This window comes from Eubalaena glacialis, chromosome 4 (genome assembly GCF_028564815.1).
Source record: "Eubalaena glacialis isolate mEubGla1 chromosome 4, mEubGla1.1.hap2.+ XY, whole genome shotgun sequence".
NCBI lineage: Eukaryota > Metazoa > Chordata > Mammalia > Artiodactyla > Balaenidae > Eubalaena > Eubalaena glacialis.
The window spans coordinates 174,617,859-174,637,603 of NC_083719.1; the positions used below are offsets into that span (position 1 = coordinate 174,617,859).

Consider the following 19,745-nt stretch of genomic DNA (forward strand, 5'->3'; position numbering starts at 1 on the left):
AAAAGCTATGAACAGGCAATTCACTAAAAAAGAAAAGAAAAGAAAGGAAAACACAAACACACAAACAGTGGTAAAGAATCCACCTTCCAATGCAGGGGACATGGGTTCGTTCCCTGGTCGGGGAACTAAGGTCCCACATGCCACAGGGCAACTAAGCCCAGGCGCCTCAACTACAGAGAGAAAACGCAGACCCCACAACTAGAGAGAAGCCCGCGCACCACAATGAAAGATCCCGCATGGCACAACTAAGACCCAACACAGCCAAAAATAAATAAATAAATAAGAAACACACAAACATATTAATGGTCAATAAACATATTTTTAGGTTCAATGTAGTCATCAAAGAAATTTAAAATAAAACAATGCACTCTGTGTGTGTGTCTATCAAACTGGCAGTTTTTCCTTTTATGAAAAGTCCTAGTGTTTGGAAAAGAGAATATGTACAAATGCTGCTGGTGAGAGTGTTAAAAGGCATAGCCTTTCTGGAGAGGAGTAAGGCAGAGGTGTGGGGATTATACAAGCCTTGAACTGGTACATATGCTTTGACTCAGAAATTCCACTAGACATTTATCCATTGAGAATGACGATGAATGTGGGCAAAGCTTCAGCTCTGGAATGTCCCTGGAGGAGGCAGTGGGCAGAGTGGCTAGACCTCGGTGCTGGAGCCTGGTTGCCTGGAGCAAGTGCCTCTCTGAGCCTCAGTTTCCACATCTGTAAAATGGAAAGTGTCATAAAGATGCCAAAACATTTGGACACATCAAATGCCTGGCACATAATAAATACTCAGTAATTGGAAGCTTAGCGAGAATAATTTAATAGAAATGTAAAAGCACCCAGAAGATAAGTGGGCCACGGAGAGAAATGGAGGTTCACAGAGAAGCTCCAAACACATGAGAAGACTCTCCACCTCATCCCCAATAAGACATGCTCATTAAAATGATGCCAAGACAACATTTTTCACCCAGAAGATCTGGGAATCCCAAGTCAGCTGACAGCCTGTGGGGAAATGGGCCACCTCCACACAGATGAGGGGGCACCAGGTGAGACCACTCTGGTGGAGAGCACTCTCAAGACTGCTATTGAAATGACAAACATGCATGCTCTAAACCCTGAGATTTCACCTTGGGGGATTTACCCCCTTGCATGAAAAGTATGTAAAAGGTCGTTCACTATGGTGTTATCTGTTAGTGCAAAAGATTAGAAGCAAAACCCCATCATCAATTAGATTCTGGTTAAATAGATTAAGGAGCCCATCCACAATCCTTCATCCCCAGTTGCAAATCCCCAAATATTATGACACCCAGAAGTCTTTCTAAGATTGTTTAATCTTCATGTATCCCAGTGAGTGTGAATATTCATCAGTTTATCTGCAGCAATTGACTATGAGATGCTGCCCCCAATCAGCTAGGCAGTGTATTAGTTAGCTATTGCCACATAACAAATGACCCCCAAAGTTAGCCACTGAAAACTATACATGTTTATTAGCTCAGAGTTTCTGTGGGTGAAGAATGTGGGAGCCACTTAGCTGGGTGGATTCACAAAGCTCTCATAACAATGATACCCAAGGGGGTTGAGGAGCTGAGAGCCGCTCCAGAATACCTGCATCTGCCCTGAGTCCTGAACATCCAGATTATAAACATCTTGCCCACTGGTCCACTTCTAGTTGGACCAGTTGCTTTCTGTCCCATTTCAGGGAAGTCCCCATGAAACATTTCCGTCTTAGGGATGGAGTTCAGGATCCCTGCACCACCAGCAGTGTCAACCTCAGCCCTACACACATTTACTGCTGCAACAAGGAGGTCTCTGTAGGGTCCTATAGTAGGACGCCAGGCTGCCCTGGTCCTGAGCACAGCTCCATGCACCCATTGTTAAGGTGAACCCAAGGCTCCCATCACCACTATCTCCCCCACCAGTGTTGGGAACTGGTAGCCGTTGGGAGAGGCCCTATAGAGGCCTGGCAAGAAGAGATGGGACACAAATTCATATGCATGTCAGAGGATACCTCTGACACTCAGGCACACTCCGTGGCTCCCCATTGCCCTAGTTCACCATGAGCTTGGTCAACCTGGCCAAGTCAGGAGACAAGGTGCATACTGTTCCATCCAGGAACCCACACTCACAACCCTCTTGTATACCCCACACAGGCCCCCCGACCCTGGCAATTCACTGGCATGGGCCAAGAACCTGTGAGGTCCTCACCTGTTTCTGCCTGGTCCCATGGAAGCTCCGAGCAGCCATCCAGAGTGCAGGACATGTTGCTGGCACCAAGGGCTTTTTTCAATTCTAAAATAAGAGATAGGGACTTCCCTGGTGGCGCAGTGGTTGACAGTCTGCCTGCCAATGCAGGGAACACAGGTTCAAGCCCTGGTCTGGGAGGATCCCACATGCAGTGGAGCAGCTGGGCCTGTGTGCCTCAGCTGCTGAGTCTGCGCTCTAGAGCCCGCGTGCCACAACTACTGAAGCCCGCGCACCTGGAGCCCATGCTCCGCAGCGGGAGAAGCCACCACAGTGAGGGGCCCGCACGCTGCAGCAAGGAGTGGCCCCTGCTCACCACAACTAGGGAGGGTCTGCACGCAGCAACGAAGACCCAACGCAGCCAAAAATAAATAAATTTAAAAATAAAATAAAATAAAAAGATAAACCCCCGGACCCACCTGGATAAGCCCCAGAATCCCAGGGCTTCCATGTATTTTCCCAGAGAGGCCACAAGAGGGCAAAGGATGGAAGAAATGTCTCAACCAGGAACTCTAAACAAGTGGCTCACGTGAGCCTCTCTCCACACCTGTGCCCATGGCAGACATTGCTAGCCGATCCCCACACCTTCACTGAGCCTGGATGCTACCTACCCCACCTTCCGGCACAATGCTTCAAGCAGACATCACAAATCAATTGAGGAGGGAAACACCCCACCCCCACCCTGCCTGCAGTACATGTAGAACTTCTAGGAATGGAAACCTGTTTCTGAAAAATTTTTTCCAATCAGAGATTAGCCTTTTTCCATTCAAAATGTCCCCTATTCTAAAGGAACTCGGTTCTTTTCGTTTGGCCACCCACAGAACAAGGACACTTCTCACCCTTACTTCCTGGCTCCCAGAACACTGCTATCTCTGGGTCTCCCACCTCTCTGACTGCTCCTTCTGCATCCCTTCTTCCTCTTTGTGTCCTTCAAATCCAGGCTCTTTGGGACTCCTCTCCTTTCTCTCTACACCATCCCCAGGGTTGTGGTCCCTCCCATGCACCCAGTGACACCCCAGGCCAACAACAACCTCTGACTTCCGTCTCATCCTCAGGCCTGGTCTCCGTCCCCTTGGTTGCTGCCCCTGCTCGAGTCCATCCTTTGCCCCCCAGGACCAGGCCCACAGCCTCCTCCCTGGCTTCCAGTCTAGCCACTGTTGCCCTCTTGCTCACACACCCTCCGTGGCTCCCTATTGCCTGCCACAAAATGTCTAAACTCCTCTGCCTGTCATTCAAGGCCCTGCACGTCTGCCCTGGCAGCCTGCAGCCTCCTCTCCTTCCTTCTGTGTCAGCTGTGACATTCCCTGAATAACCATTACACATTGCTCATTCCCCTGTTAGTACACATCTCAGCAGTCATAGGCATTGGGTCAGGAAGGAACAGACAAGGCAGGAGGGAGAAGAGACAGTCAGGAGCCTCTTCCCAGCCCAGGAAATCCTAAGAGGCCTACCCCAAGTCCAAGTACTCTTGAGGCCTCAATGCCAGCCCAGAATAAAACATGGAGAGGTTGTTGAATGAGTAAATGTAAATGTCTATCCCCAGTTTTTTTTGTTGTTTTTTTTTATCCCCAGTTTTTAAATTTTGCCTCCCTTCTCTCATCCTAAGAACTCCTGCATATCCGTCACAGCCCCACTCCAATGCCCCCTCCTTCAGGGAGCTTCCATCACTGCCCCTCTAGGCTCGCCCACCCCAGACCCCCTCTGTCCCAGTCCTGGCCCTTAGTCAAAGGACTAGTGTTCACAGGCAGTGAGAGGTGATGGGGACCCTGGTAAGGCTCAGTATACACAGCCAGGGGTCACCAGGCTCCCCTGAGCCATAGGGGGTGGGGCTCACCTCGATTGATCCTCTGCAGCAGGACCCCCCGGATGACATCCTCATAAATACCCTCAATGGTCAGAGCAGGGCTGCCCACAGCAAGGACGTCCCCTTCGAACTCAGGCAGCTCCTGTAACCGAGGCAGGTGAGGGGCTGGGCTGGAGGGGTGGGCTATGTGTGACATGGGTTTGAGCCCCAGCTCTGTCACTGATTAGCTAGGGAAACTTGGACCTCAGTTTCCTCATTTTTAAAATGGACTCCTTGACTCATTATTCCCTCGGGTTGTTGTGAGAATTGGTGAAACAAAGCACATCACACCTCATGGGAATAGTACAGGTGTTTCTGCTGGGACCCCTCACAGCCACTTCCTGCCTGACCCCTGATGCAGACCCCTTCATGGTGCCCCTAAGCCTGTGTAGCAAGGCCCCCGTGACCTCTCCGCTCGTCTACTTCCTACCCCCTTGTTCGCTAAGCTCCAGCCACACTCGCCTCCTCTCTGTTTCTCCAACACACCAGGCACAGACCTACCTCAGGACCTTTGCACATGCTGTACCCTCTGCCTGGAATACGCTTCCCCAGGACATGGCTCATGCCTTTAGTTCACTGCTTCTCAAGCATCATCTTCTCAGAGAGAGGCCCCCTAACCACTCAGCACCCTCACCATACACACACATACACTCCCCCTCTGCCTCCTCCCTTCTCTGAAGCCTGTATCACCTGCTGCTATGTGATGCATGGGACCCCACGCCAGCTCTGCAGACATAGCATTGTCATGGGAGAAGCAGAGGGCACTGTGAGGTCCCAGAAGAGCCATCCGACCCAGCCCCTGGGCTCAGGGAACAAAAGTCTCTAATCATCAAGGTGGCTCTATGAGCCTTACAGAAAGATGCTTGGTTGTTCTATAGGACCCGTCCCCCGTCAGCTCACCGCTTTGCAGCTCAGCTCCAGCTGGCTCAACACAAAGGGCAAGAAGATGCAGAGCAGCCAGGCATGGATGAATCTCCTTCGCGCTGAGCCACTATCCGACTGGAATTTCTGCATGACACACACGGCAGCTGGTTTGACAACCACCTGAGCACCCAGGCCCACTGCCATGCCCTCCCCGCAGACCTCACCTTCAGCACGCGCCCCCTGACTTTCTCCAGCTGCTGGGCAGCCTGGTCACAGTCCAGAGCCGTGGTCAGACACTGGTCGGCCAGCTGCAGGAAGGTGGCCACGGCGTCAGCCATGAGCTGTGGGAAGAGATGCTGGGATGAGCCCTGGGAATCCATGCTCTTTCTGGGCCCTACGCCTGCTCGGTTGAACCCTTCTCAGCATCCAGCCTGCCCTGACCAACTACTTCCCTCCAACCTCCTTCTTGTCCCAAGAAACAGCACTCTCTTCCTCTCAGGACTTGGGGCTCATCCATTCAGTGCCAGGATGCCCAGCATGGGGAGCAGAGAGCCGTCCATAGTCCAGGCTCCTTGGCTGAGCGCCCTTGTGCAGTATACAAACTGAACAACCGTGCCGGGCAGCACTGGGTCTTCTCAATCCCTGTCTCTTTCACTCACCATGTCCATTAGCAGGTCCCAACCCCTTGGCTTTCAAAACACACCCTGCGCCTCTCCACCAACCCATTCTGGTTCAGACCTCCTCCCTGCCTCCTCCACTTCTGCCCCCGACAGCCCCTGCTCCCCAGGACAGGCAGGGCTTTCTAAAAAACCTTGAATCTGGCCATGCCCCTCCCCTGCTCACACACCTGCTGTGACTCCCATTGCCCTTGGACAGAGCCCAGCCCCCTGAGCCCCATACTCAAGGCCCTGACCCATGTGCTCCCCCACCTCGCTGGCATATCTCCCACATCTTTGCCCTCCCTTGAAATCTACAAGCCAATGTCTCTAAATTGCTTCACTTTCCCCAAATGTGGACACGCTCTCACACCTCCCAGGGCTTATCCACACTGCTCCCTCCACCCAGGACATGCCCCCATTCCCATTCCTCCCCCAGCTGCCCCAGCCTGGCAGTGCTCTCCTCCTGGAAGCCTTCCCAACCCTGGAGATGGATCAGGTGCCTCCTCAGGGTTCCCATAGCACCTTGTGTGTCCCCATCACAGCCCTGTCCATCATGTGTGATTACTGCCTGCCTGGTCATGAGCTCATGTCTGCGTGACACTGGGAGTCCAGCGAGGGAGGGCCAGGTCTGTCTGGGTCATCGTGGTCTCCCTGGCACACACTTGGCACCTACTCATTGGAGGCTGCCATCCTTGCCTCGCTTCCTCCCAGCCTCCCACTCACCCTTACCTGCTGTGCGAGATCCTGGGCCCCAAACACCAGGCTCTGTGTTCCAAAGAAGCCAAATGGTGCTGCCAGCTGCCCCAGGCGCCCCCGGCTCCGCTCCGCCTCTCGGTAGCAGGTCTGCATCAGCTCTGGGTCCCATGGCATCTCCCCAAATGAGTAAACCTGTGTTCCCATAGCAGTCAGGTAAGAAAAATACCACCAGCCAATGGAAGAGCAAGGCTAAGGACCTTATAGACAGTTCATTGAAGGAGAAACACAAATAGAAACACATCCCGCCTCAGTTGTCACCAAAATAATGCATAATAAAAGTAACTGTGAGGTATGGTGTGATGGACATAAAATGGTAAAACTTGAAACAAATGATAACATGTGGTGCTGGCATGGCTGAGGGGAAATGGGCACACTCAGCCCTTGTCCCACCTGATGTTCTCTTTGTGCTGGATCCTGGGGCTGCAGAAGTGCAATAATCCAAAGTGGTATTTGCCCTCAAACTGCTCACAGAAAAGTTGGGGGAGACAGATTGTAAACAAACAACTGCAGTGGTGTGTTAATACTTCTGTGAGGAGGGAAGCACGCGCAGCTGCAGATGCAGAGAGGACCAGGGAAAGTTCCTGGAGGAGGTGATTATGAAATGGAGATGTGAAGATTAATAAAGGGAAACCTCATTTAAAATAAAGTCATGGGAGTTCCCTGATAGTCTACTGGTTAGGATTCGGCGCTTTCACTGCTGTGGCCCAGGTTCAATCCCTGGCCAGGGAACTGAGATCCCACAAGTTGCGTGGCCAAATAAATAAATAAATAAATAAAATTGAAATCATTAAGCCATGAAAGGGCGCGGGGGGGGGGGGCGGCTCTCGTGCACTGCCACTCCTTGCCCTCTGCGGACCCCAAACTGGAAGAAGGTTACTACTTTACCACTCCAGCAGGAGGAAGATTTTCTCCTTATGCAGTAACAGCCCCAACCAATGAGAAACTACCACCACTCAGCCAATGAGAAACTGTCACCACCCTGAACTCTCGCTTTCCTCCAATGGACTTCAAAGCTGCCTCTCCCAATTTTCTCCTTCTTCTCTATAAAGTAATGTTCCTCCCCTTCGTTTGCCAGACTTGCCTCTGGTTTTGCCATAGCTTGCATGTCCCGAATTGCAATTCTCATGCTGCCCTCCATTCCCAAAATGTTCTGCTGATAAAATAACTGGCTGTTTCATTTTAAAGGTCAACAGACACTTAATAAGTTGAAGTTTTCTTGGCACATAGTATGCTCTCATTTAATATCGGAAGAAAAGAGCTGACCTCTGTGGAGCAGAATTCTTTCCCAGGGAATGGGGTGGGCTGTGGCCAAACAAGGGAATAGGAGGAGGAACAATTTGTGGGGAAGGTGACTCCAGACTGATGTTACTAAAATGCTAATCTTGTCACCTTACTCCTTCCCCCCCATGTTATAAACCGTGCCCCAGTAACCATAGCATAGTGGACCACCGTAAGTAAAATGCAGCCTAGAAGAAAGTTCAGAGATTTTTAAAAGAGAAGGTTTTCAAACAAGAAAGATTCAAGGTTCACGCAACTCTTCTATAAAGTTAACACACTGCCCATAGGCCCGATGAAACACGACCCACTGGACCTCACCTCCTTCCGCAGCCGGGTGCTGGAGGGGCTCCCACGCAGGTGGTGGGACAGGCGGTCCATGCCCTGGGTTAGGAGGGTCTGCACCGCTGCGAGTTCGGCTTCCACGGTGCTCAGCAGCGCCTGCGTGACCCGGGGCAGCTGCGCATCCACCTTCCTGCGCAGGCACGACTCGAGGGGACCCTGGACGTTGGCTGCGAGTGGAAGACACTGGCCTGGATCTCCTCCTCGAGGTGCTCCGCAAATTGGGGGGTGGGGTGCACGGAGTGAGGCCATGGGCTCAACAGGGTGAGGTAGATGGGAGCGCTGACTCTGAGCACCCTCCTCTACCCCATTATACAGAATAGAAAACCGAGGCCAAGTGCGATGGGGATCGGCTCAAAGTTGCACACAGAGGCAGAGTTAGGATTCCAACTCTGTTCTCTTTGTTACTGAGCTGAGTGAGAGCTATCTCCGCCGTCTGACTGGACAACCCACAACCGGAGTCAGGCCTGCTACTGCCATCGCCTCTGCCCCTCTCCCCACCCAGTCTCGGTCTCCGGGCTCCCCAGCTCCATCCCTGGCCTTCCCGCCTCCCAAGCACCCGCCCTCCCTCTTGACCCCGTCTTGAGATCTAGTCTCACCACCAAAGCATCAAGGCCTCGCCCATTTTCCCACTTAGGCTCCACCCTTTTCTTTTCCGGCCCTGCCTCCACCGGGTCCCAGACCTTGGGCCCCTTCCCTTACATCCAAGCTGTTCCCCTTCTTCCTCTCAGGCTCCCGGCCCCGCCCCTCACATCCAGGCCACGCCCCCGGACCTCACCCTGCAGCCTCCCTAACACGCGCTCCCGCAACTTCAGCATCTGATCTACGTCTGGGCGGATAGTCTTCTCCAGGACGGCGAGCAACTCCTCCTTTTCGGGCTGGAAGGCGCGGAGCCCAGTGGAGGCCCCGGCCAGGACTGCAGCGTGGACGGCGTCCAGTAGCTGCCCAGATCAGCCGAGGGGACCCCACACGGGCCAGGGGCGCGGTAGAGAGACGAGATGGGGCGAGGGTAGGAGGACAGAGAGAAGACAGACGCACAGAGATGGGCGGAGAGGTTGGGCGACAGTCGCAGGGAGGGCGAAGCTGAGCACCCAGGTCCGGCTCCTATCCCGATCCGCGGCCTCCCGCGTGTCCCTGCCCCACCTCCTCGACGCCATGCGTACCTTGGCCCACGCCCAGGCCCGGGCGCGGCCGGCCCCCCTCAGGCCGGGCAGGGTCTGGGCTCGCAGCGCAGGCAGCAGCTCCCGCATCAGTACCGCAGTCAGCACCTGCGGGGGAGGTGACCATGGGTGCTTCGGTGGGCCGAGAAGGGGTCCGGGGGGTCCCGGGTGCGGCCTTGCGCGGCACTGACCTCGGCGTCCGAGCCTAGGGTCACGTCGTCGTTGCCAAAGTGGCCTTGCTGCTGCCGGTAGAGCCGTATGGCGTCTAGGAAGGCACGGGCGGCTGGGGCTTGACTTCGCTGCAGGACTGAGGGGCGGCTCGTCAGTGCCCGCCCACCCCTCCCCTGCTCTCAGGCTGCCTGGCTCCCCGTCGCCTGAGAAGGAAGCCCTCCGCCTCCTCGCCAGGTCCCAAACAGCTAAGTCTCACCCACTTCCAGACCTTTGCGCAAAGAAGTGCCCTCCGCCGGGAACACGCTCCCCTAAGATTATCACCAGCCCATGAGGGGCCTGTATACCATTTTGGAAAAGCCATCCCCTGCAGGCAGTCACAGCCCAGATCCCACTGCAGTCTCCATTTGCCTCTCCAGTTAGGTACGCTTGTTCACTCAACAACCTGCCCAGATGTGTCCGTCCTAATTCCTCTTCTTCACCTGGCTGGCCCCTCATCTTTTTTAGACCCCAGTTTGGACATCCCCTCCCTGATCCCCCAGGCTAAGCTCCCATGGGGCTGTGCCCTCATTACAGCCCTGGCCATGCATAACTGCCTGTTTCCCCTCTGTCATCCCCCACGATCCATTTTATAAATAAGGAAACTGAGGCTTGGAGAGGATCCCACAGCCAGCAGGAGCAGAACCTTCCGACTCCAGACTCTGTGCTCCACCACTGCCTGCCCTTTCCCAGGACCCACCTGTGCCTCGAAGCCGGATGCCGCCCTGCAGGGCTAGCCTCCAGGCACGCTGCGCCTCCGCTGTGGCTGCAGAGAAACAGAGGTGCCGGCGGAAGGGGTGCTGCAGGAACAGGGGGAAACTAACAGGCATTTCCAACAGGGGGTCAGGCTCTTCCTGTGTATGGTGTCCTGAAAGCAGAGGAGGTCACATCTTCATTCATTCATTCACTCTAAAATCATTCATTCACTAGGAGACAATAACCATGAAATGTGTAGAGAACCCTTACTTCAGCTCAGTCCCAGGAGGAGGTGTGCCCAGGGCAGACATCAGCAATCCATCCCAGCACTGTTTCCCAGCCTCAGCAACATGCTTAACACAGCAGCCCTAGGCAGCCACCAACAATCTTTCCTAGCTGGCATGTGGTCTGAGCCCTGCTTGCTGTGGGGTGCTGGAGTCGGCTAGGCCCAGGTTCAAACCTGGCCAGACCATTTTCTAGCTCTTTGCACAGATTTTCATCTCCCTGAAAAACCTCAGTTTTCCTACCTGTAAAATGGGCTAAAAAGTGATACCAATGACCTAGAACTGTTGGGAGGACAAAAATGAGTGAATTTATTTTGATGAATTAAATTGGAGTCTCCCAAATCCTCAGTGTTTTGTTCAGATTTCCAGAGTAATACATACAGACTGCAGTAAAATGCAATAATGCAGAAAGGGCTTCCCTGGTGGTGCAGTGGTTAAGAATCCGCCTGCCAATGCAGGGGACACGGGTTCGAGCTCTGGTCTGGGAAGATCCCACATGCCGCGGAGCAACAAAGCCCGTGCGCCACAACTACTGAGCCTGCGCTCTAGAGCCTGCAAGCCACAACTACTAAGCCCACGTGCCACAATTACTGAAGCTCGCGTGCCTAGAGCCCGCGCACCACAACGAAGAGCAGACCTCGTTCGCCGTAACTAGAGAAAGCCCGCCCAAAGCAACGAAGACCCAATGCAGCCAAAAATAAATTTAAAAAAATAATAATAATAATGCAGAAAAAAGGTGGACGTCCCTTGTCATCCAGCCCTTCGATCGCAGCCCCCAGAGATGATTAATAGCTGTTAACAGTTTGGGGGACATTATTCCAGATTTTAAAATCTGCACAAAGCTGTATGGGGTGCTTTTTTTTTTTAACACTGGGGAGTTTTCTGGTTTATAACTGGCCTTTTGGCTCCTGCATATGTCTGGGACACCTTCAGAGGCTGCACAGCTTTCCTTCCTAAGGGTCAGGCTGTAATTTATTTAATCAACCCCAAAGGATGCGTATTTGGGTGGATTCCCATGTTTTCGACATCATCAACATTTCTGCAGACTGTTCTTGTTGCTACATCTTCACATGATTAAACAGCAGGATAGCTCTGCAGTGAAGCAAAAGGTGTAATTCTGGCTCTGTCCCTTACTAACTGTGTGACAGTCCTTAGCCTCAGTGTCCCCCTCTGGAAAATGGGGTGGTTAGTGATGGGGCTGCCTCCTGGGCAGATTCAATGAAATGATGCAGGACCTCATCAGATGCATGCCAGCCCACTTATGCTGCTCCTTACCTATTCAGAGAGAGAAGGAGGAGGAAGAGGAAGGGGAAGGGAGGAGAAGTGGGAGTGGGGGGAGGAAGAGGAGGAGGAGGAGGGAAGGAAGGAGAACCATCCTGGAAACACTGGGCTGACCAATTACACGCTGTAACAAGTCTGTGCAATTTTCCTGCCCACCACTGCCCATCTCCCCACATGCTTGCTGACACCATATTTTATCGTTTTTACGCTTTGCTGCTTTGATTCTGGTCCAGTGACCTAACTCCTTCACCCTGACAAGAATGGGTGTTTCTCTTTCTAGAGCGAGGCTGCTCACCCAGAGGCAATGCCGCCCCCAGGGACACTTGGCAATGTCTGGAGATACACTTGGTTGTCGCTCTTGGGATGCAGAGTGCTACTGGCATCTGGTGGGTGGAGGTGAGGGATACTGTTCAGCATCCTGTGAAGCACATGGTGGCCCCCACTGCAAAGAATGATCTGGCCCCAGTGTCAGCAGTGCTGAAGTAGAGAAACCTGCTCTTGGGGTCCCCGGGAGCCTTACTTGAGGATTCTGGGCAGAGAGTGTCCAACAGGTGGAGATATTCACTCTGGGAAGTCAGGACTGTGTACCCTGTCAGGACCATGGAGCCCAGGGGACGGTCCCCATTTTCATATTCCTGCAAAAGGCATCCAAAGAACCGTCTTGGGACAGGCCTAAACTGTGGCTTCCATATCCCAGTGTGGGATCAGGGGAAGGTTTTGGGTTAACTGGGGAAATCCTCCACCCTACCTCCCTGCCTCCACCCTCCCTCCTTCTGTCCACCCCTCCCTCCACCCCTCCCTCAATCCCTCCCTCCTTCCCTTCCCCATAGTGGAGCACCCAGCACCTGCTGTGTGCTAGACCAGTCCCAAGTGCTATATGAGGACTAACCCATTGAATCCTTACAGCCCCATGTGGCGTAGACCATCATCGTCCCATTTCACAGAGGCGAAAACTGAGTCCCAGGGAGACAAGTGACCTGCCTGAATTCCCCAGCTGGAAAGCAGGGCACAGGCGGCATGTGCAAAGGCCTTGCATGGTTTCAACCTCAGCTCTGCTGATGACCATGAGTGAGCCCCTAACCCTGGCCTGGGCCTCAGTTTATCCGCCTGGCACAGCAGGAGATGGTCGCCCACCCAGGGCCAAGCTTACAGGTTGGCCCTACTTGATGATTGAAGAAAGGAGGGGGGCTATGCTGGGAACTGGACCCCAAACCCATACTGGGGAGGGTGGGATGGAGATGCCAGAGGTAGATGGGCTGCAGGCCACTCACTCACCTCCCTGTGACTGAACCACTCCAGGCGGCCATCCCCACGCAGGACACAGAAGACTGGCTGCCACTGAGGTGGGTGGCCCTGCAGCTGGGTCAGGGGCCCTCGGTGCTCCCGGACTCGGGGCAGCTTCTGTGGGAGGAGGGGCGGGCAGATGTCAAGAACATGGGCCAGTGTCCCGGTGTCCAGACCACCTGGACAGCTCCTCCTGTGTCCCGAGTGCCACCAAGTACAGTAAGTCCCCTACATACGAATGAGTTCCGTTCCGAGAGCGAGTTTGTAAGTCCAATTCGTTCATAAGTCCAACAAAGTTAGCCTAGGTATCCAACTAACACCATCGGCTCTATAGTACTGTACTGTAATAGGTTTATAATACTTTTCACATAAATAATACATAAAAAACAAACACAAAAATAAAGAAAACATTTTTAATCTTACAGTACAGTCCCTTGAAAAGTACAGTAGTACAGTACAACAGCTGGCATAAGGGGCTGGCATCGAGTGAACAGGCAAGAAGAGTGACTGACTGGAGGAGGGAGAGGAGGTGGGAGATGGTAGAGCTGAAGGATCGTCAGCAATAGGAGGGCAAACTGCAATTTCACTCACACCTGACGCTGATGGAACGCACGTTTGCATCTTTGAAAGTTCGCAACTTGAAGGTTCATATGTAGGGGACTTACTGTACAGGTGCTTGGGTGCTGCTGGTGTGGTGTTATATTCTTTATCAAGCACACTCACAGCCTGCACTTCCAAATATGAACTGAGGCAGACACTTTTGTTATCTCCAATTTACTTGCAAGCGGACCCTTCCCCAGTTGAGCCTCAGATGAGACCCCAGCCCTGGCCAACATCTTGATTGCAGCCTGTGAGAGACCCTGAAAGAAAGGACCCAGCAAAGCCCCATCTAGATTTCTGACCCACAGTAACTGAGATGACAAACATGTGTTGTTTGAAGCATTGATTTGGTGGTGTATTTTTACACAGCATAGCTAACTGATACAGGTGGGATTGCTAGGTCGTGGAGCAGGTGTAGTTTAACTTTATGAGAAATGGCCAGGCCTCTGCCCACAGACCCCTCCCTCAGGCAGGATGGGACATCACCTTGTTTCGTTTTCTTTGTCCCTCTTCTCACTACCTGGCCACCTGAATTGTGTGCGTTTGTTTCACCAATGGTCCCAGAGTAGCTCCTGCTACACAGTTGGTGCTCGGTAAATATTTGATGACTAAATAAACAGCATTTGTGATGTTTTGATTCTTCAGCGGGTAGTGGGAACTCAGAGGTTTATTAAATGATTCTCCATCTCTCTTCCTAGGTCTGAGATTTTTCATAGTAATAGTGTTAAAATGTTATAATAGAAATGATATACATAATGCAAATAGATAAAACAAGTATTAAAGAAAATGTTTCAACTGAAGCGAGGGGAAATCCCTCCACGCTGCTTGAACCCCAATGTCAGCTGTGCCCTGACCCAGGGGGTTGGGACCAGCAGGAGGCAGAAGGTGCAGGTGGGGGTGATGCCCAGGCCCCATGATGCCCCAAGCAGGACAGGGGGAGTCCCAGGTGGCAGGGGGCTCTGTCCATGGTGCCACAGAGCCCCCACCCCAGGGCAGGCACAGCTGGGAGAAGGGGTGTCCAATAGAGGAAATCTCAGAGCCCTGATTGGGACAGGGGACCCAGTATCCCTTGTAAGGAGTATGGGCTCTGGGTTCAAATCTTGCCTCTGCATCTTGCTGGCAGTGTGACCTCAGTCAGGTCACTTCACCTCTCTGTGCCTTGGTTTCCTCATTGGTCAAAGACCCATCCCCTGGGCTGGTGAGAACTAAGTTGTACAGGGCACATGGAGATCCTGGACACCATTTGCCAGCTCAGGAGACCTTTGGAGCTGGGGCTGGGCAGCTCCAGGCTCTTTTGTTCCATCGATAAGCCCTTCCTGAGCCGCTACTAAGTGCAGGCACCATGTGGGCACAAGGGGTCAGGGGGAAGGGGAAATAAGGCTTGGACTCTGTCCTCACAAAGCAGACAAATGGAGGTGGCAGACGTGTGAGCCCGGGCTGCGTCGGAGAAGCAGACAGACAGGGGTTCCAGAGGAGGTGCCCGACTCAGGTGGGGGTAATAGTAGTCAAGGAAGGCTTCTTGGAAGAAGTAGCAGACGAAGTATGGGATAGAATGGGGAGGGTGGCACATGCAAAGGCTTGGGCGTCCAGTGGGCATGTTGTGCCCTTGGGTGATGCACTCAGCCAGGCCACACCTTTTCCAACTTCAGGGCTTTTGCATTGCCTGTGCCCTCTGCCTAGAATGCCCTTCCCACTCTGGGCTTCAGGTCTGGCTCCTTCTCATCCTTTACATCTCAGCTCAGAAGGACCTTCCTACACCCCAGCTTCCAGCCCCCAACACCGCCCTTCATTTTGTCTTCCTAGCACCTATCAGAAGTTATCCTGCATCATGATATGTTAACTTGACAACAAACTGGTCATTTCCCCCAATTAGACTGTGAGCCCCGGAGGGCAAAGCGGGATCTGTCTCAGTCACTACTGTGTCCCCAGCATCCAGCCACGGGTGTGGCACGCGGTAGATGCTCAGTGAATGTTTGCTCAAAGAATGAATTTTGGGGATGTCCCTGGTGGTCCAGTAGTTAAGACTCCACGCTTCCACTGCAGGGGGTGCAGGTTCGATCCCTAGTCAGGGAACTAAGATCCCGCATGCCATGCAGCATGGCCAAAAAAAAAAAAAAAGAATTAAAAAAAAATTTTTTTAAGCATTTATTATTATTTTATATATTATATATATTTATTTATTTATTTGGTTGCGCCAGGTCTTAGTTGTGGCAGGCGGGCTCCTTAGTTGTAGCATGCGTGTGGGATCTAGTTCCCTGACCAGGGATCGAACCCGGGCCCCCTGCATTGGGAGCTCAGAGTCTTTTTTTTTTTTTTTAAACATCGTTATTGAAGTATAATTGCTTTACAATGGTGTGTTAGCTTCTGCTTTATAACAAAGTGAATCAGTTATACATATACATATGTTCCCATATCTCTTCCCTCTTGCATCTCCCTCCCTCCCACCCTCCCTATCCCACCCCTCTAGGTGGTCACAAAGCACCAAGCTGATCTCCCTGTGCTATGCGGCTGCTTCCCACTAGCTATCTATTTTACATTTGGTAGTGTATATATGTCCATGACACTCTCTCACCCTGTCACATCTCACCCCTCCCCCTCCCCATATCCTCAAGTCCATTCTCTAGTAGGTCTGTGGGGAGCTCAGAGTCTTAACCACTGCACCACCAGGGAAGTCCCAGAATGAATTTTTAATAGTCACCCCAGGTCGTGGCACCAGCAAGGACAAAGGTGTGAGGAGGGACCCTCAAACGAACGAATGAACGGCCTCCCCAGCCTCGCCCACTCAGCACCCCCTCCCCCTTTGCGGCACCCACTTTGCTGTGCAGCAGCTGGCATCCGGCTGGCTCCTGGGGGCCCAGCTCTCGGGAGATCTGCCACAGGACCGAGGCTGCCAGCTGCCCGCGGTAGCAGGGCAGGAAGTTCCTCAGCAAGGTGTCTACCTGGCCTGCAGGGACAAGAAGATGGTGACGTGGCTGAATCAGGTCCCCCCCAACCTGCCGGAGGTGGGGGCAGAACAGGCAGAGAAGCCACTTACGGTTTCCTATCCGCACCCCAAAGTTGCCCCAGAAGACATGTTCCAATTCCATTCACCCTTAACCCTCCATTGCCTGTTTTTATCCACATGGGGCTTGGTGGGGGGCAGGGGAGTTAAATGATTCAGGCTTAATTTATAAACGATGTACAACACACCTTAAATGTATAAAGCATAGAAATGAATGAGTTTGACACATGTACACACCCGTGACACCATCACCATGACCCAGATAAAGAACAGATCAATTATACCTGAAAGTTTCCTTGTGCCCCTTACCTGGGGAGATTTTCAAAATCTTTTAAAAACCTCACCCAGCACAAGGGAACTTTCTGGGGTGATAGAAGTATTCTGTATCCTGATCTAGGAGGTGATTACACAAGTGTTAAAGTTCTTTAAGCTGTTCCCCTAATATGTGTGCACTTGACTGTGTGTAAAACACATCTATCTTGCTGCCTGGAATGTGGATCCGATGACTGGAGCTTCAGCAGCCATTCTGAGTCATGAGGTGACCTCAGGCACAGAGGCCACGCACGTTAGAACCATGATATGGAAGGGGTTGGGTTGTCTGACTTTTATCAGGCTGCCTGCCACTGTTCCCCTCTATAGGAGAGAGAAACAAATCTTTATCTCGTTTAAGCCACTACAGAAAAAAATATTCCAACACTTTGCAGAGTAGCTTATTGAATCCATTCATGTAATGACAACTTGGCCTTGTTTCTTAGTCTAGATCATGAGCCCCCCCTCCATATCCCCAGTGCCCAGCACACCGTAAGTGCTCAACTGTGTGTGTGGAGGATGGAGGACACTGGCCCTTCTTTGTCTCAAATCAAGAACTGTGACTTAGTCCCTGGGGTCCACACTGAGGGGCCTATTGGTCCTTGCCCACCTGGGAGGATCATCCCACAAGATCTGGCTGGGCTTGGGGCACTTCCCACCTGGCCCTATGCCCTCCACCCCAAACCCATGCCCTGAGTAGGGTTACCAGATTTACCAAATAAAAGTACATGACGCCAATTAAATTTGAATTTCAGGTAAATAAGGAATACATTTTTAGCATAAGTATGCCTCATGCAAAATTTGGGACATACTTATACTAAAAAAAGTATTCATTGCCTCTCTAGAATTCACATTAATAGGGCATCCTGGGTACCTGACAACCCAGCCCTAAACCCCACCCGCCAAAATCTGGCTCCTTCCCACTCCACTCACCCCTCAGGTGCTGTTGCTGTCGCTTGTCCAAGGGGCTCGAGGGCCGCCCACCCATCCTGCTACTGTGTCCTGGGCTCCCCTTAGAGTGAAGCAAACACCCCCCTCCTCCCCACAACCCCCCAGGTTCCTCAGCTCAGGGGCACCCTGGGAGCAAGGTGACCTGAGGGGCCTGGATGCTGCGGAGACCAGTGCCTGGGGTCAGAAGCCAGAGCATGGTCCTGGTGAGGTGTGGGATGCCTGCTCCCCGCTCTGCCCCGCCCCTGCCCCGCCCCACCCTGCACCTGTGTCCTCCCAGTTCCCCTGTGGCCAAGTCCCCTAGAACTGGTGGTTTCTGTAGGGGCTGCCCCGGGTGGGGGGCGGGGTGGTGGGAAACAAAAGTCCTAGCTGGCCTTGGAGGACGGATGCAGGGCAGATATCTGGCAGGACCTGAGAGCAGTTGTTGGTGTGGGGTGGCAGGAAAGGGGGGCTGGGCAGAGATGGGGCAGCTAAATCCTGTACCTACCCCTTGCCGGGTGACTCTGGATCCCAAGAGGATCCAGCCCAGGCCCAGCACCAGGCTGGGAAGACAGAAGTGGACTGACACGCCGGGTCCCTGGGGTCAGTGCTGGGGTAGGGGGAGCGGGTGGGGAGCCACCGCTGTGCCGTGGACTCGTGGGCTGCTTCCCTTCGGTTCCTGCTTTGCCAATCCATTCTCTATCGGCGCATAAAGCACTGGACTGGATCGGATTAGTTGGGTCTTCCCACTAGTGGCACCTGCTGTTGCCCAAGCACGGCCAGGCTGCTTTCCTTCCAACCCTCTACTCTGCTTTTCTCAATCTGTTTCCGCTCAGCCCCGTCCCACTTCCTCACTCTCACATCTGAGTGATCAACCCAGACAAGACGTTGAAGAAAACTTCACTTTCTGTGGTTTCGGCTTTAAGGTTTCAATTCCCACATGCCTCGCCCACCAGCCTCTCCTGGTCCCTGGAGCCAGGCAGAGCTGATGGGTGGGCCATGAACAGACGCACTCTGGGCAAATGCTGCAGTCCTGACGCAAAGAAGCAGCACCTCAGCGCATTCAAGGCTCTGAGCAGGACTGCAGCATGGCCAGGTGCAGAGGTCACGACTGGCCCTGGGTGTGCAATGGGAGCTCGGCCAAGTGAGTGGGCAGGGGATTGAACTGTGTCCCCCAAAAGGATATGTCCACAGGCCACTATCAAAAAAACAGAAAACAAGTGTTAGCAAGGATGAGGAGGAATTGGAACCCTTGGGCACTGTTGATGGGAATGTAAAATCATACAACTGCTGTGGAAAACAGTATGGAGGCTCCTCCAAAAATTAAAAATAGAACTACCATATGCGTTATGACCCAGCAATTCCACTTCTGGACGTATATCCAAAAGAACTGAAAGTAGGCTCTCGAAGAGATATTCATCCACCCGTGTTCACAGCAGCATTATTTACAATAGCTAAAACACAGAAGCAACCCAAGTGTCCACTGACCGGTGAATGGATAAGTAAAATGTGGTATATCATATCTTAAAGAGGAAGGAAGTTCACACACGCTACAACATGGATGAACCTTGAGGACGTTATGCAGAGTGAAATAAGCCTGTCACAAAAAGGCAAATACTGTATGATCCCAATTACACGAGGCACTTAATAGTAGTGAAAATCATAGAGACAGAAAATAGTATGGTGGTTGCCAGGGCCGGGGAGAGGGGAGAACGGGGAGTTAGTGTTTAATAAGTACAGAGTTTCAGATTTATAAGATGAAAAGAGTTATGGGGATGGATGATGGTAATGGCTGCTTAAAACTGTAAATGTATTTAATACCACTGAACTGTATACTTAAAAATGGTTAAGATGGTAAATTTTATGTTATGTGTATTTTAACACACTTTAAAAAAAAGAATATGTCCACATCCTAACCCCTGGAACCTCAGAATGTGATCTTATCTGGAACAGACATCTTTACACACAAAATGAGTTAAGGATCTTGAGATGAGCTCATCCTGGATTTAGGGTGGTCCTATA

The 19,745-nt window shown here is 52.4% G+C and overlaps 1 protein-coding gene across 1 annotated transcript; it reads right to left on the reverse strand.

Annotated features, from left to right (window-relative positions):
* Nucleotides 1–373: 373 nt before the first annotated feature.
* NIBAN3 (niban apoptosis regulator 3) lies at nucleotides 374–16,572 on the reverse strand. The gene is made up of 14 exons (XM_061188660.1): nucleotides 16,300–16,572; nucleotides 12,878–13,003; nucleotides 12,123–12,237; nucleotides 10,042–10,209; nucleotides 9,326–9,441; nucleotides 9,138–9,242; nucleotides 8,753–8,915; nucleotides 7,954–8,144; nucleotides 6,331–6,489; nucleotides 5,167–5,283; nucleotides 4,979–5,086; nucleotides 4,070–4,181; nucleotides 2,200–2,283; nucleotides 374–711 (listed from the first exon to the last, which is right to left on the reverse strand). Exons 1-14 carry the CDS (start codon nucleotides 16,570–16,572, stop codon nucleotides 647–649), a joined length of 1,902 nt encoding a protein of 633 aa, XP_061044643.1. The 3' UTR covers nucleotides 374–646.
* Nucleotides 16,573–19,745: the final 3,173 nt, after the last annotated feature.

What these genes read in the sequence shown, in the direction of transcription:
- NIBAN3 (XM_061188660.1), bottom strand. Translation starts at nt 16,572, where the DNA reads ATGGAATTGGAACATGTCTTCTGGGGCAACTTTGGGGTGCGGATAGGA. An exon ending in CCCTAGGCTCGGACGCCGAG is followed by an intron (nt 9,243 to 9,325) that starts GTCAGTGCCGCG and finishes CCTCCCCCGCAG; the next exon opens with GTGCTGACTGCGGTACTGAT. An exon ending in TCAGGGGGCGCGTGCTGAAG is followed by an intron (nt 5,087 to 5,166) that starts GTGAGGTCTGCG and finishes TGTGTCATGCAG; the next exon opens with AAATTCCAGTCGGATAGTGG.